This window comes from Phasianus colchicus, chromosome 4 (assembly GCF_987193195.1).
Source record: "Phasianus colchicus chromosome 4, bPhaCol1.hap1.1, whole genome shotgun sequence".
In the NCBI taxonomy this organism is placed as follows: domain Eukaryota; kingdom Metazoa; phylum Chordata; class Aves; order Galliformes; family Phasianidae; genus Phasianus; species Phasianus colchicus.
In genome coordinates this window covers 62,055,978-62,072,334 of record NC_143439.1, presented here as the reverse complement: position 1 = coordinate 62,072,334, position 16,357 = coordinate 62,055,978, and the positions used below count along the sequence as shown (strand labels likewise).

At 36.4% G+C, this 16,357-nt stretch overlaps 1 protein-coding gene across 7 annotated transcripts in view; it reads left to right on the top strand.

Moving 5' to 3' along the window:
• Window positions 1-16,357, top strand: part of ABLIM2 (actin binding LIM protein family member 2) — a 140,417-nt gene that overhangs the window by 96,116 nt on the left and 27,944 nt on the right. For 4 of the 7 annotated variants that reach the window (XM_031588338.2, XM_090139711.1, XM_090139709.1 and 1 more), the window contains 5 exons: window positions 2,686-2,806; window positions 4,499-4,597; window positions 10,167-10,268; window positions 11,459-11,512; window positions 15,901-15,953. In XM_031588338.2, the coding sequence (XP_031444198.1) occupies window positions 2,686-2,806; window positions 4,499-4,597; window positions 10,167-10,268; window positions 11,459-11,512; window positions 15,901-15,953 (429 nt within the window). Of the gene's footprint in view, window positions 1-29; window positions 63-2,685; window positions 2,807-4,498; window positions 4,598-10,166; window positions 10,269-11,458; window positions 11,513-15,900; window positions 15,954-16,357 lie in introns of all 7 variants that reach the window. The other 3 variants (XM_090139712.1, XM_090139710.1, XM_031588332.2) reach the window with 3 other exon arrangements.

Genomic DNA, 16,357 nt, shown 5'->3' with positions numbered 1-16,357 from the left:
ACTAATCTGTTGTGTGTTGCTGTTTGCAGTCACCTCAGTTGCTCTCTCCAACACCTACTGAGGTAATCCCCAGTGCCTTTCTTCTCCTGTTCTGACCCATTTTGTGATGCATAAACCTGGTCGCATTGATAACCAGCAGCGTCTGAAATGTGTGTCATCTGCAGTGCATGGGATTTTAGAATTTATCTTTTTACCAGTGTTACTTGTGTTGAATACGTGCTCTGCTTCTGCATTGTCATCTGTATGCATCTATCTCCACTGTCATCCATGTTCAGCTTTCCAAAATAAAGGTGGTGTTGTGGTCACTTCTTCAAGCTCTACTGAATAAATTACATTAAGAAACATGATTTATTTTTACATTTAAAGCTGCCAGCATGAGTTGACTTGAATTAATGCTTGGTATGCTTACTCTTCTTTTTTATTTATTTATTTTTTGTTATTATTTCACAACTAGTTAAAGTATTTATACTATTTGTACGCACATACCTTAACTTCGAGGTATATTTTGGTGTATGTTAATGATGAATGCCAGTAATGCAGTGAAAGCATTTCATGTAACTCCCTGTGTGTCAGGTCAATTAAACATCACAGGGTTGTGCATATCTCCATAATTCCAATTTTATTTATCGCAAAATTTCGGTGGTAGTGAAGAGTTGTAAATTCCTATTGAAGATTATAAATCACAAGCTGTCTATGAACATTGGTTAAAAAGAGAATTTAACTAGTCAAATGTAATTTATTTGAAAATTTGCAAATAAATACATGCTGTATTTAATATTGGATTTCATGAGCTTGACTGAGTATTCTTTACAGAGACCAAAAGTACACAAAAGGTAAGGTCTGAAATAATGTGAAATCTTTGTGTTTAGCAAGATTACAATAATTTGTTTAAATTAGCTATCAGTTAGCTCACTGTAAGGCATTTAGATTCCAGAAGTGGCACTGGTATGGAGACTGGTGCTGCCATTATTCATGTCGTATTGACCGTCCCATGTTATCCAGCTTTGCCATGTTTTCTGTCTTTCTCTAAACAGTCTGTCTTTCTCTAAACAGTCATCTACAAACTTGTCACTAGTTTGTTGAAGGGGTTTATTGGCAAAAATTCACTGTATCATTCAACTGAGCACTTCATAGACCATTACATAACACTTCAGTGGTATTTATATGTAATTTCAAGACTTTAAAGAGACATGACTGTACTGCCAGTTCTTTTTTGAGAGATTAGAATGAATATTAAATAAAGTTGCTTTATATAGAGAGAAACATCTCAAACTCAGCATGGAGGAGTTGGTGGCACAATGCCTATAGAATACTGCATGCTTGGGAATGCACCAGTTGCTCTTCTTTTTTTTTTTTTTTTTTTTTTAAATTTGTTTTCTGATATGGATATTTAAGCAGTAATGCTATTTACCAGTATGCAAAACTGATTTTCCATTTTTGAAAACGCAGTCAGTTAGTCTGGAGTGATGTGGAAGGGAAAAAGTACACTTCAGCCAAAGGAGAGAATCTGATGAGTGAGATGGGAGAACATTATACATCTCTGGAGTCAAAGATAATCCCAAAGCAGTCAAATGGGAAGCTGCAGGCAGGAAGAATCTAACGATGAATGGATAGATATAATTAAGTTGCCCTGATAGGAATCTGGGAGATGATGATGGGGCGAGCTAGGACCTGCTGTGTGTTTAAATGATGAATGATCCAGTGGGAGTTTAAGATGCCTGAAGATTTCCCAAGCCACCTGCTATGGGATAGCATGTTCTTCACTCACTCCTACTGGAACAGGAGGGGGTAGTATTTTTCAGAACAAGACTTTCCATAAGGGAGCATTTGTAGGTTACGTTGATTTAAGTTAACTCCAGCCATTTCTTGCCTGTCATTGGAAAGAAAATTGAATTTGCTTTTGTAGCTAGTTTACAGAAAATCATTTCCTTATCTAATACATTCACTAATGTTTTTACTGTTAAGAAGACACTATGTGCAAATTGCAGTTTTAATTTAACTATGAAGAGTGAGAGGTGTAGAATGGATGCACATTTTTTGAAGTCAAGGCTTTCATGGAAAATAAGTTGTGTGAACTGCATTGCACAGTGCTGCAGAATTAATTCTTAATGCAGTTTATATGAGTGGTTATTAGAGGTTAACTAGCTAATAATTACAATGTTTTGCTCATAGTATTGTCTGCTGGGCAGTTTATACAGCAGTCAGGTTAGCTTTTGTGATGTAGTCAAGCTAATGAATGCTTATTTTGTGATGTTTATAATCCTGACACTGTACTATGCAGCCATCTATATCAGGACAAAATAACCATAATACTGTCATACTAACCTGATCTCATCTTTCACCTAACCAAGGATGTTAAATCGTTACAGAAGATTAAAGTGAGTGGCAAATTATACTGTCCTGAAACAGCAACTCTACAGCGTTCTTTACAAATAATGCTGTCATTCTCAATTCATGTATGCATTGACTTTCCTGCGAGCATAGCCGTTCTGTGAAGCCTGGCAGTTCCAGAACTCCTTCAGTCATACTGCAGTTGAGGTGCAAAGCCGCTTTGCTTCGTTGGGGTTGCATGGAGCATTACAACAGCATCAAGTTCCATCTTCACTGCACAGAAATATCTGAAGTTCTAGCTGATTTGAAAGTGTTTTCTCTTCCCTAATGATGTATTTCTTCTCTTCCTCTCAGGGTGACCAAGATGACAGATCCTTCAAACAGTACAGGACATCAAGTCCTAGTTCTGCTGGCTCTCTGGGTTATGGTCGCTACACTCCAACATCCCATTCTCCTCAGCATTATAGTAGGCCAGGTAACTGAGAACCAGCATTATTTGTTCTATAGATTTTTCTTCTACTTAGTCGTACTTTTTAGGTAGGACAGAAACTCCAGAAACAGAGTTTTAGGTAGAGTAGAAGTTCATTACAATGTATTGTTTATTGTGAACAGATAGTCCGATGGGTAGGAAGGAAAAAATTATTCAGGTATGAGCATCTAGAAAAAGAAAATAGGCACCTGGAAAGCTTGATTTTTATGTATCTGTAAACAGAAGATATAAGAGACTTAATCCTTGTGTCTGGAAGTACATATGCAATCCACAGCTCTTTCATGGTGCAGCGTGATAGCAGCAAAAGCACATAAAGCCAGGAGAGTGCTCAGGTAATTGTGTGTCCCTTCTTGTACTCCAGGATTATGGTCCATCATGGCCCTCCTCACCACAGTGAGGAGCTGGAAAACTAAGCAGGGGCCCTAATGACTATTTTTTCACTTCCAGGTTGCTTCAGTTGTGAAGCTTATAGCAGAGTTTAGTGTAGCTTGGATGTTTTTGTTGCACAGAGAGGAAGGATAACAACCCTTTTGATCTTTGCATGAGTCCCCTATACAGAGGCCCAATCCCATCTGGGCATTTTGAGGAATTGTCTCCTTAGAATAATCAACTAATTTGCTCAAAATTCAGTCTAATTTTTTTTACCACTCCATCATCTGGGCTGACACAGAATATTCAGAAATTTTCTAGTATTTTCTCTTTTAATTTAATTGGGGCTATATTATAATTATGATCTAGTTTGGAAAATTTGGAATCATTAACTTTCCAGTGGAAATGTAAATTGTATGGGTATCAGAAGCAGTTTATACAGAACTTGTTTGCATTGTGTCAACTCTTCGGTAAATAGAAATAAGAGTGAATATCAAAGATTTATTAGAGACAGGAAAGATTAGTCTCTGCTGAAGGTCTGGCAGCTGTGTCATGCCTAAACTTAGCTGCAAACTATTATGGGAAGGAGCAAAGATGAAAGAAATTCCAAATAAAGTGTAAAGCCGTATCATTTTGCTGAAATGATATGATTTAGAGGAAAGTCACAGTAACTGCTGTTTTTAATAATTGCCATTATACCTCCAAATGTTATCAGAACATTATTACAACAAAGCGAACACAGAAAATTGACTTCTGAGAATGTTTTTCAAAGTAGTTAATCACATGTCTAACTTTCAGAGCGGAGATAACTTCAGGATGTTTCTTCAAGTGCTTAAATTAGCCGTGTGCTTGAGTGTCCTGGTACATTGTGGACTAAATCCTACCAGTGTACACCAATGGCACTGAGAACTGGACCCACTTGTAAAAGTCTTTTCATCTAAGGAAAGGCTCTCCCCATTTCATTTCATTAGATCCATTATGAGCATATATCATTCCCTCTTGCAGCTTTGAAATATGCAGAATTTCCCTCAGAGCAGCAATGCTCTTTGTGGTGCCTTTTCTGGAATATTTTCTGATGCATTATATTAGCATTTTGTGCAATAACTACTGAAATCCTGTGTCCTTTGGCCAACACACAGTATGGCCACTTAGACAGAACAAGAAAAAGATTGTATATTAAACAAAAACTGTATGTTTTCTAAGCATCTGGAGGAAAATGTTCCTGAAAAAGAAGGATGGCATTGTAATTTGTGGCTTTCAGTAAGTGAACTAAATAGTTTATTTTCACTTACTCTCTGTTGCCCCCAGCTGGTACTCAGAGTCTTGGTACCAGTAGCTGCATCTCCCTGCCCCAACACCCAAGCCCTACATCTACATTCAGACATCATTACATCCCTTTCTTCAAAGGTAAGGTCCAGGAATGCAAAACCGTGCTGTGATACTGTAGACTTATTCAGATGTGTTTCACTTTTTTTGTCTGTGCAAGCATGGCTTCCACTTGGATAAAATTTGTCTTAATTTTGTGCAAGTGCTTTTTGATGTACTGTGTAAGTTTCAAGAACTGAGTGGGCCTGAATTTATTATTATGTTTTATTTTGGCTTTTTTTTTGGTGAGTGTTAAGTGTATTTTGAAGGGGTGGAGGGAAGGAATTAGATTTTGTAATGAAAATAAGAGAGGGAAATAATTTTAAATCTTGTTTACTGTAAAAAATATAGTGTTTACCTGATTTTAGTGAAACCAAATAAATAATAAGCTTATACATTGGATCCAGTGTCGGATCATCAGTTATCTAACCTTACAATTTTCATTTAGGGATTATGTTTATCATTTTCAGCATTACCAGAAATCTTGCCATATAAAGTTTGTTTAATCAGTACAGCTGCACTGATTAGCAAATAGTCTGTGCCACATACTGTGAAGCAGAGTAACTGAGCCTATTCTCCTAGTCATTCTTTTTTTCCCCAGTAGATATTAACTGTTAATAGCTTCCATGTTGCAACTAGGAGGCAGTTCTGAGGAATACCAAGAACCTTTCAGGCCAAAGGCTATTAATTTTTTTTTATTTTTAAAATGTTTTTTAGTTAGCTATGTAAGTAGAGGAAAGAAGAGTCATTAACTACCATCTCTCCAGGAACAATGCAACTGGGGAGGAGACATGAATGGCAGACATTTTCAGTGCCTGAAAATGCCTGATTCCTGTGTACCATTGGATTTAATAAAGCAAAACTATTCTTTTTGCCCTTGTAACCATTATAGAAAAGGAAGTGATCCTCTTCAGGAACCAGACTTACAAACATCTAAAATACAAACTCAAATGAATTGCAGATGCTCATTGCCTTTGGAGAAAATGATTAGGCTCTAATGTATCCAGAAACAGTTCTGTTCAAAGTCAGTTGAATTTCACCACTACGAATAGAAACAGAATCAGGGTTAGGTTGCACCAAATAAGATCCCTGGGAGAAAATTCTGGAGGGAAAAGCTGATTAGATTAATCCTGTTGTTAACGTTTCAAAGTTCAAAGTTTACCTGTAAAACATCTTCCCACACCCCCCAAACCCTCACTCACACCCACATTTTTTGGAAGGCTGACTCACACACCCTGTTATTCCCTGAGGCACAGCCTGAACAACTTTTTTTTTTTCCTGTGTCCCTTAAATTTGGGCAGTATTATCCAACCCAGTGTACTGAGTAAGAAAACCTCTTCTGTGTGCTGTGTTGCCTGATTTCACTGAACTGAAAGCTGTTATTCAGAAGCCCACTTGCAGTTGCTTAGCAGCATTCTTGCTAAAATGAGTTTCTTTTCAGTGCTACCTGCTGTTGCTCAGAGCAGCAGCAATTACTAATTGCTGCTGTTTGGAGGACGAAATCCTCAAGTCCCAGCTGTTTCTCCCCATACGTTTATTAACAGTGATCAAAATTTTGATATTTTGTAATTCTGCAACACTTTTTATCAAGGAGCTAAAATATTTTGCAAAGCAGTAGCTTGTAATGCTTCACAGCACTCATCACATAGGCAGATACGTTTATAATTCTTATTTATAGGTAATTGGTAATTCTGAGCCCTGCAGAGGTGTATATTAACCACTGCTTTACACTGAGTTAATGTCTCATCCCAAAAAGTCACAGAATCATATCATAGAATCATAGAATGGCCTGGGTTGAAAAGGGCCATAATGATCATCTAGTTTCAAACCCCTGCTATTTGCAGGGTTGCCAACCACCAGACCAGTGTCATAAGATTCTCTTCAAGTTCAATTCCTCTTCAAGTTTTCTGAATTCTTTTCACTAAGCTAAAGACTCTTTTATCTTGGTAAGTTTTTCAAAGATTAATGTAGTTTTTTTTTCTTTTCAAAGCGGTTGATGTGGGAAGAGCAGAGTCATAAGAACAGTTGCTTTGCTTTTAGACCGAGGTGAATGTTGCCAGTTCTGTTCTTAAAAAATGAAATCACAATCAAAAAAAAACCAACACTGGTTTATAATGCTAGAACAAATCTTTGTAAAACTAGCTTTCCACCGTAATGATAAAATATTTAAACTTCTGGTAGAAATTTTGCTACTCTCATGAAAAATTGCTAGAATCTTTCTATTGATTTCACTGAGTTTGTATCATATTCTTCCTGAGAAAGGGCACAGTTCATCATTTTTCAGCGTAAGTAATGTGACTATGTTTCTGTTTTTAGTTCCATACACTGTAATTTAGCTCCCATGAAACAACATAATAGGATATTACTAGCTATTCTTTATCATGCAGATAAAATGCTTGGTTGTGCCCTTTTAAGGTCTTTTGTCTTCAAAATGTCTTTAACAGCTTTTTATCAAGAGAATCATAATATGTGATCTCCCAAATACCTGCATGTGGTGTAATTCCTCCTCTTGAGGTGACGGAGTCAGAGACTGCTAAGTGGAAAAATGCTTACGTAAACCGTGGTGGAAACCGCTGTAACCGTCGTGCCTTTCTAGTGTAGATCCACAGCTTCCATTTATTTGCTTTGAAGTCCTGAGGAGAGTTAGTCACTGGACTTCAAAAAACTTTGTCTCTCTTAATGTTCCATGTGCAAACAGATAGTAAGGGATCCAGTTTCAGGAGTAATTTCTGACATCTTTATTAGGCCAATGCTCTTTATTTTTCACATCCAAGTCAGGGAATGTAGACAGCTCTTACTGCAATTTCTTATCAAATTTCCCATCCTCTCAGATAAGGAAAAGCCAACAAGGAAGGAGGTATAAACAGTGTTACACTTTTCCTCCCAGTCCCTTGAGAAGTATGGAAAGGGAGCATGGTTTGAGCTCTGGTCAGTTGGCTGTACACACGCAGGGTTCAAAGAGCAGCCTATCCTGTCAGTAGCCAAAAGACACAAGAAGGACTTTGTGGTTGATGCTGAAGTTCAAAGTAAACTTTTCCAGATTCTTTCCAAGTTAAACAAAATTCAGGGAAGAGTTTGTGGTTCTGGGTTTTTGCCCTGCATTGACCAGGAGATCAGATCACATCCTGCAGTGTTTGTGGCAGAAGACAAAACCAACAGTCTGAAACACTGCTCTCTTCAGTAGTTTCATTTCCTCAGAGACCTTATTTGAAGTTCTTCAGTGTATACCAGGAGACCCTTGAAAGAAACAGATTCTTGGTGGAGCCTTATTTTAGAGATTTAAAATAGGCTAAATTAAGTGGCTATCTGGAGTTTCTACATGTGAAAGTTCTACATGGATCTTCCATTTATTTTTTATTAAATACTTTTGTATGTAAAAAGTGAATCACAGCTACTCTCTGTGTTTCTCCAAATCAGTGGCAAAAAATTAAATATAATTTAAATGTACATCAGCTTGTAGAAGTGGACTGTTAGAAGAACCTTTTCCTTCATTTCAGCCATAATTCTTCCCTTTTGAGCAAGTGATAGCTCTGCAAACTACTCCACACAGGTGATGTTTGCATAGAGAAGTTTGCAGACTTGTTGTCATCTGGTTTTGCATTTGCTTCCTGTTTTCTTGCAAGTTTATTCATCCTAATTCATGTTTCCTCCTGAGACCCTGAATGTGCTACTGATATTCTATCCCTGAAGAACTATTCTATGGGAGTGCAATACTAGCACCTTGGGATTGTTGCTTAAGGAGGTGGTTATTCATGCAGATCACATGTAAATATGTTTTTAATATTATGCTAATTTTTAAGTAAATGAGGAATAAATACACTGTGAAAGTCACTTGAAAACTTTCTTTTTAAATTAAAAAAAAAAAAAAGTAACATAACTGTGGGATGAATGACATTATAAGATTTTTAAGGTTATTGGAGTTGTCAGGAACTTTACTTAAGTAAAAACTACTATTCTTTGTATTCAAACTTGGAGTGAAGTGGAGACGACTTCTGCTTAGTAGGGATGGCCAAGCAATATGAGCAGCAAGGAACAAAGAAGGAATTAATAAATGTGCAGTGAAAATCTGTCAACACTGCTTTCCTTCCAAGAGTAAAGCAGGAATCAAGAAACTGAATAACCATCTTGTTCCTTGTCTGATGACAACCTGACTGCAGAATGGCGGTGGTTTACCAGATGTTTAGTAATTCCATAATTCTTCCCTTACTTTTTGGAAGGACCATAGGCCATCATCTTCCACATTTGCAATTTCAATTTCTCGGCTGTTCTGATTATATTTTTTTCCAATCAGAAGCTGCTGTTCCTGTGTATGCAGTGCTAATGGCTGAGTGGCTTTTGATTTTGATTTTTTTACCAGCTATGAAAATATCTGACACAAAATTCAGAGCTGATCCATTAGTGTATTGTCATGATCTCACCTGGCCTGCTTCTCCCCCTGAACTCAGTGGCTCTACATATTGATTTTAGTGGAATATGTCCAGGCTGTTCTTGGTGACAGATCATTGACCATACATCCACTGCTTGTCAACAGAGACCTGGCAAGGGTTCAGCAGACACCCACTCCATGGGCATAGCCTGGATTGCTATGGTAATCCAGTAGTTTTATGGTATGAAACTTCTCCTTTCTGAAGGCGGAACTCTGTTACAAATCTAGCTCTCTGAGCTGCTGCACTTCCTTTCCCCCAAGAAAACTTGCTATAATTTTACCATTAGTGTCCATTAAATTTGTGCTCCATCTACACTGAAACAATAACAGCAAATTAACAACTGTTTCATGTTAGAATAAATGTCATGTTTGGCTTCCAGTTGCTTAACAGTGCTGTAAATTAACTGGATTTTACAAGTCCCAAAAAAGTAGAGCTTTACTTTTTTGTTTGCTGAGCAGCACTATAATGCCATAGAGTGTACTTTGGGGAAATAAACTAAGAGGAAATGAATGGCACCTAGGGAACATTTGACAAAATGAGTGAAAAAATGTATACAGATCAATATTGTACATATCTTCAAATTTGGCAGACTATGGCATTATAGATCCATGACTTGATAATCCAACTTTGTTTGCATAAATATAAAATGCTGTGGCATGTTACCTGTGGGGAAAGTTTGTGATTAAGGACCAAATTTCAACATCTATTTTTGTTACTGATATATGCAGGAGCATTTTATGTAACCATAACTTCTGTTTTTTGGTCTAGTCCTGCTTTGAGATATTTTAAATACTACTGAATTATTTCATTGCTAGTTTTAAGGACAGGCTATGAAACATAGCATTAAAGTTTTCAAAAACTTGTAAGGCTATGCAAAACATATTACAAGACTGTGGATGTGCTTATCTGTTTGTTTTGTTCATGACAGTGTTTTTGAAAGAGGAGCTTTAGTTTCAAAGACAGGATGCGAGGCTGCAGTTTAATCTGATATTATCTATCAGATATTCATTGTTCAGATGTTTGGCAATTGAGCCAAAATGTTGTACTGAAAAATAATGAGTTTCGTACTTATTTAAAACTGTTGGATTAACAAGTCATTTTGAATAAGCCTTTATGCTTGAAATACTCTACTTTGCTTTCCATTTTTTTTCTTGTATCTGCTTTCTTTGCTCTTCCCCTTGGAGGCAGTGAAAGTGGTCGGAGCACTCCAAGCTTATCCATGTACTCAGACAGCAAATCTTCACCTTCTGTCTATCAGCAGGCTCCTAGGCATTTCCATATTCCAGGTAGGCATTCACTGCCTAGCGTTTGATCTTCAATTGCTGGCACGTGTTTGTTCTGTTCTAAATGGATTTGGTTTTGGTTTGGTTGTTTTTTTGCATTGATTTGTGAACTTAGATCTGCAAGAGAAGAAAACTATTCATGAGTGAAATCTGTTGACTGTTAAGTTTGGTCTCAGAAATAAAGGAATTAGAGTGCTGCATGTTTATATATATTTAAAAATTGCATTAGATAGCACATGTTATTAAGCCTCCAAGAAACAATTATTTATACTGCCAATGCTGCATAGGTTTTGATTTTTTTTTTATTCTTTTCTTTATTCATCCACTTTCTGAATTAGAGAATCATATTAATATAGACATTGAAAACTGAAAGATTTTGAGCCCCGTGAAGCTCACAGTAACTGTCTTTGTATACATACTGTTTTCAAGTTCACATTCAGCTACAAGCATTCCAAATTTATATCCACACTGCCTAGTTTTTTGACTGCACAGAACATCTACCTGCCCAGTGGAATTTTATTTTTTTAATTACGTTTAGCTTCTGGGATTAGTGTTTCTATGAGCACACCGTGATTGGGAATTGTATTTGCTCAGGTCTGTAGTACTAAATATTTCTAACATGGGAATGATACAGGAACACTGGACTGTTGCCCTAGAGGCTTTCCAAAAGTTTCTGGAAGGCCAGGTCAGCTATACAACTCAACATGTGGTCATGATACGAAATTTGTACAAGAATATTAGGCATTTGTAGTATAAACATCTATATTTGACTGTGTACTTCTATTATAATTAATGGAGGAACAGTTCCTTTTCAATTGTGACTGTTACAGTAGTCTGTTCTACAATTACATTAATTTTCTTTTAAATAGTAACAAGTATAAGCAGTTTATCTTTGTTTTCTAAGAAGTATATATTGGTTGTGCAGCATTCAAGGCATCTGAAAGCATTTTGAGGGACATAAGGGTGGTTCATATAATAGATTGGCATAGACTACCTAAATATTTTAAATATATAAACATGATGGGTAAGTCTTCACTCTCACATAATAACCATTAAAAGACAAATCAGTGATGTAATCTGTCGTCTTTCCTCAAGTGTTTGCATTTAAGTGTTGTTGAGAGGAGATGAGACCAGCATAGTCTGAACTGCTTGCTTACTCTTTTATTCTTTCCTTTCTCTTTCCTCTTCTTCAGACACTGGCGTAAAAGATAACATCTATAGGAAACCTCCTATCTACAAACAGCATGGTACAGTCTGCTTTTCTCTGTTGCACTTTCTCCACTGTATATTTGTAAAGAAATCCGTATTGCTTGTGATTGTTTGCTGTATTCTTTCCATTTCATTATCTCAAAATCCTCATAATCTAAAACAGAAAAATGACGTAGCATTTCGTATAACATAATGTCCAGAGATTCTGTAAATTCTCTAAAACTAGAATTACGATATTTTGACTTGTCTTTGTAATTTAGAGGAGATATTTACTTAAAAGCAGTTTTCTCATATGTGGAAAGAAATAAAATATCTATATGTAGGAAGTTGCTCTCCTGTATTCACACCATGCCTTGGAATGTTCAGTTTTTGCAAGTAATTCTGACTTCTCTTTCGCTGGAGAGCAAATGTTTATTAACAACTGATGTACACCATAGAGTCATAGAATATCTTGATTTGGAAGGGACTCACAAGAAGCATTGAGTCCAACTTCTATATGAAATATCTACTTATCTTCAAGCTTCATATTACTAGGATATAGTATTAAGATCTAATATAATCACACCATGACAGTTAGAAATGCATCTAGTAGGTGATAATGGTGGCAAAATACAATTGGAAAACCTTTGGTAAACCCAGCAAAAAGGCACTTTGTTGATGAAAGCAAGATAGAAGTTGTGCCATTCTTCATGACAGTAGCAGGTCTCTATTGGAGCAACTTCTCCCATCCTGTCATCTCCGCCAACACCTTCTGAGGAAAGAAGCTTCCCACATTGTATGCAAGAGTAAGAAAGCCTCACATATCTGTTCTCACATACTCAGTTGATAGCTTTCCATGAGTGAAAGGTTAGGGAAACTGCAGATACATCACTGGCCTCATGTTTAGAACAAGGAAAATATATTTAAAACATTTTCCTGTTGTGGTTAACAGAGGGCTGATTTTAAAGTACTTGATCAGCATAGTCAAAAATAAGCTTTTTTAAATTAATTTTTTAATATTACTTTTCATGGAAAATGGCACTTCTGTTTTGATTGAAATTCTAGTTTGGTTCCAATAGGGTAGGAGTAGAAAGAATATGGACAAATGGTATGGGGGAGTCAGCCTGCAGACTTTTTATTTATTGTAACCAAAATCTTTCATGCTCAAGTAATTGCACATTCAAGTCATCAATATTTAGATGACCTTTGTGGTTGTTCTGGGTATGGTTTTGAACAAAGTCAGACTTGATGATGTTTCAGTGCACTTTAGATAGATTTTTTATCTGCTCACAGTATCCTAATCTTGGTCATACTAATGTTACCTCCAAGAGAAAAATCTATCATCTGTTTGTTTTAATGCTTGATGTCATGCTATCCACAAACTCTTTAGATACACAAATCATTTGTGGTAAGTTCTCAAGCTGAGCAAAAAAAAAAATATTTGACAAAGGAAAGCACTGAATATTACAGTGATGTTTGGAAAGAGTGAAGGCGAAGTTAGAAAATAAGTGTCAGAACTTGGTGTGGTGTAAATCAGCATAGTTTCAGCAACAGTTACAAGCTGATGATATGGTTGTGATCTCCTACGTTCTGGCTGTGTCATTTAATTTTACTGATATTTTTCGTTTGCGAAGTTTCTAAACAGCAGCTTTTTTTTTTTTTTTTCTCCAAGCCAGGTATTTTATGTGAGTTCTTAGTGAGATATGCAGTTAAGAACTGCCAGCAGATGTTGTATAAATCTTTCTGCTAAAGCATGAACACATGAGCAACTGATGAGTCAGCTCCTCAAGCTAAAAGGACACTGAGCCAGTGCATGCTGAAAGGGAGCCAGGGAACATTCCTTTGTTGAAGAGACCAAGTTTGAACAAACAAGTACAAAAATGCTCTTTAAAACAAAAAGTGCATGGAGCTTTTCCAAGACATTTGGCTTTGAACAGTTTCAGTTACAGCAGTGCCCAACAGATTTGCTACAGCTTCTGTGTTTCTATTTTAAACACTAAATTTCAGAATGAAAAAAATAAAAGGTGATGGGAAAAGTGGCTCAGAGGAGAGATCAGGTGAGAGCTGGAGTCAGAAAATGGAGTGTGCCACAGCCAGCATGGACATCCATCTGGGTGCATTGATATCTGAGAAACATCTGAACAGAGTTCAAAGTTAATAATAACAATAGGAGGTTTGTTCTGCAGCAATATTAGCACTGAACCATGTGAAAGATAAAGTTTGCACTGGGACTCACAGCAGAACCCAGTACCCCTTGTACCTGTGAAGCTAGAGCTCAGCACTGGTGAAATTCAGGCCGCATGGATTTATTTGCTATGAAGTGTTGCATGAAGCACTCAGGAAGTTGAGAGGAGCAGGCCTTGTAGGGTCCTGTTGATTTTTGTTGGAATCCTCTAGATCTCCATGTAAAACCTTGGTGTCCTGCTGTTTGGAAGTCATTTGATCTCATGAACCCATGGAACATACAGAATCGCTGAAAAACATTTTGATCTCAATTTGTGGGTTTTTTTTTCCTTAAAATATCAATATATTTTATAATTTTTAATAAGCTTTTATATATTTTTTATTTTATAATATTTTTTATTTTATAATATTTTCTTTTCTTTAAAATATCAACGTGTTTTATAAAAACAATTTGCAAAAAGGCATCCAGTTCTCTACATGGGTCTTTTTTGAGATCCACATAAATAACCTTGTGATATAAGGTATGCACCCAGAGTGTAAGAAAAAGAGGTCTAAGACCTTCTTGCAGTATAGACACTTTAATTTTTCATGCTTTTTTGTTTGTCACATATGTCACAGGTTCGAATTTCTGCTATTTCTTTCTCAAAAAAGCAACTTGCCATCTGAAAAAGAAAAAAAATCCACAAAATAAATAAATAAATAAATGAATGAATAAACAAAAAAAACCAGGTTGCCCTGGTCAGGATGCCATTAGCTAACTATGAAAACTGAATTTTTTCATAACACTTAATTTTATGACTCAGCTTTGTTTTGCCACATTACACTGTGGAAAAAAAGAAAAAAAAAAAACCCACAAAACTCTGCATTTAAAGATTTTTGACCTCTAACCAATAGATTTTTACAAAGTAAAAAAGGAAAATTTTGCTTTCTTAAAGTATCACCTTCTTGACACTACCAGTGAAGGGTCTGGATGTGAGCTGCATAGTGTGAAAGAGAAAGAGAAGAACATTGAATTACTGATGGTGGTGGCCTTTCTCCTGTGTTGTTTGGATGCAGGGAAGATCCTCAGCCAACTTGCTAGCTGGAAAAATGGAGAGTTGTTCCCAGCTAGCTGGGAGTGTTGTAGCACTGTCTTTGAGCAGTCTAATCTTTAATATTATCATGCTACTTTAATTATTAATAAATATATTTTTCTGGCTACATTGTGGTTCATGGGGCTCTTGTGTTACCCTTGAACTCAGATATTGCAGACAATCCCCTTGTTATAACCTCACATGGATTTAAAATTATGCTACATCATTGCATTACTCCAGTTGTTTTACTCCACTCAACAGCTTTAAGTGATATAAAGGAAAGAGGCATTTAGATTTTGGGAAGTTATCTGAAATAGTGTGAAATTTGTTACAAAAACTTTCTGTAAAATTCTATCTGAGGTGTAAATCAGTCTCTGGTATGATACTTTGGTAAAGAGAAGCTCAGGAAAAGAGCACATTTAGTGGTTGGGAACTATCCTGTAGCTTTTAGGTTTTCAGTGTCGAGATTTTCTCCTCAGGAAGTTGGAAAGTCACAGAGAATGAAACAACAGGTAAATATTTTCTTTCAAGAGCAGAGGCTCTTGAAGAAAGAATATAGATGAGAAACAGAATTGTGAATTTTAAGACCTCCTTTGCTTTATCTAAGACTTGATGCAGCTCTGTGGGGCACATCAGCAGCTCATCCTTACCTGCTGTCCTTCACTCTCACTGTACTGACACAACTTTCTAGCAGTGTCATGAAGAGGTAATGCCAAATTTGTACTTATCTTCTTCGCCATCATTGCTTGTCTTACTGAAGAAAGTGGAAGGCCCGGATGTGCAGACCTCCAAATAGCTAAATAACCACATGTACTTTCTTAATCATGGTAACAAAGAAGAATGGAGCCATGATTTACTCCTGAATCTGTCCCTAAGTTACAATCTTGACTTTTTACCACCTGCCATTCCTCAAAAGTAGCTTCTTCCTAAAATGATAGCTTAAAAAATTCAGCAAGAGTGGATTTTCTGCATTTACTGCACGCCTATAGCATTAGTATTCCCATAATTTTTTCCAAATGTTAAGTAATTCTGTGACACCATAGCTCTGCGGATCCAGTTTCTGCCCAATTTCAAGTTTTCTTATTGCTTTTTTTCTCTCATATTTTGAAAATATGTAGAATGTGAAAACAGTCAAAACAGAAATCAAAAATGCTCTATCGGTTTTAATTTTTAAAAATTTAATCTTTCAGCACTAAGGAGATCAGAAGGGGAGGATGGAAGTTTGGATCAGGACAACAAGAAGGTAATAACCAAAAAGAACAAAAGGTTGTTTGTTTTTCTTCAGGCAATTCTTTTATAAAACATAGTTATGTTTCAAGGTATTACTTAATATATCCGAAATGAATCTTACTGATTTTAGGTCTTTCCAAAAGATGATTTCAGATCTAGTAAGCATAATCTCTCTTCCAGACTGTTCAAAATCTGCATTTCACGGTAAAGAAAGCAGTAGCAATAAATTCAAGGATTTTAATTGAATCTCTGCATGTGTTGGTGAATGTGTTAACATAGAAGGGTGTGCATTAACACACAAGAAAAATGTTACAATGGATTGATGATACGAAGGAGACATAACAAATCTGAAGTGAAGCAGAGTGGGCAACTTAATTAACAGAGAAACTATCCTCAGCCCAGATGGAAGCTAAAAGT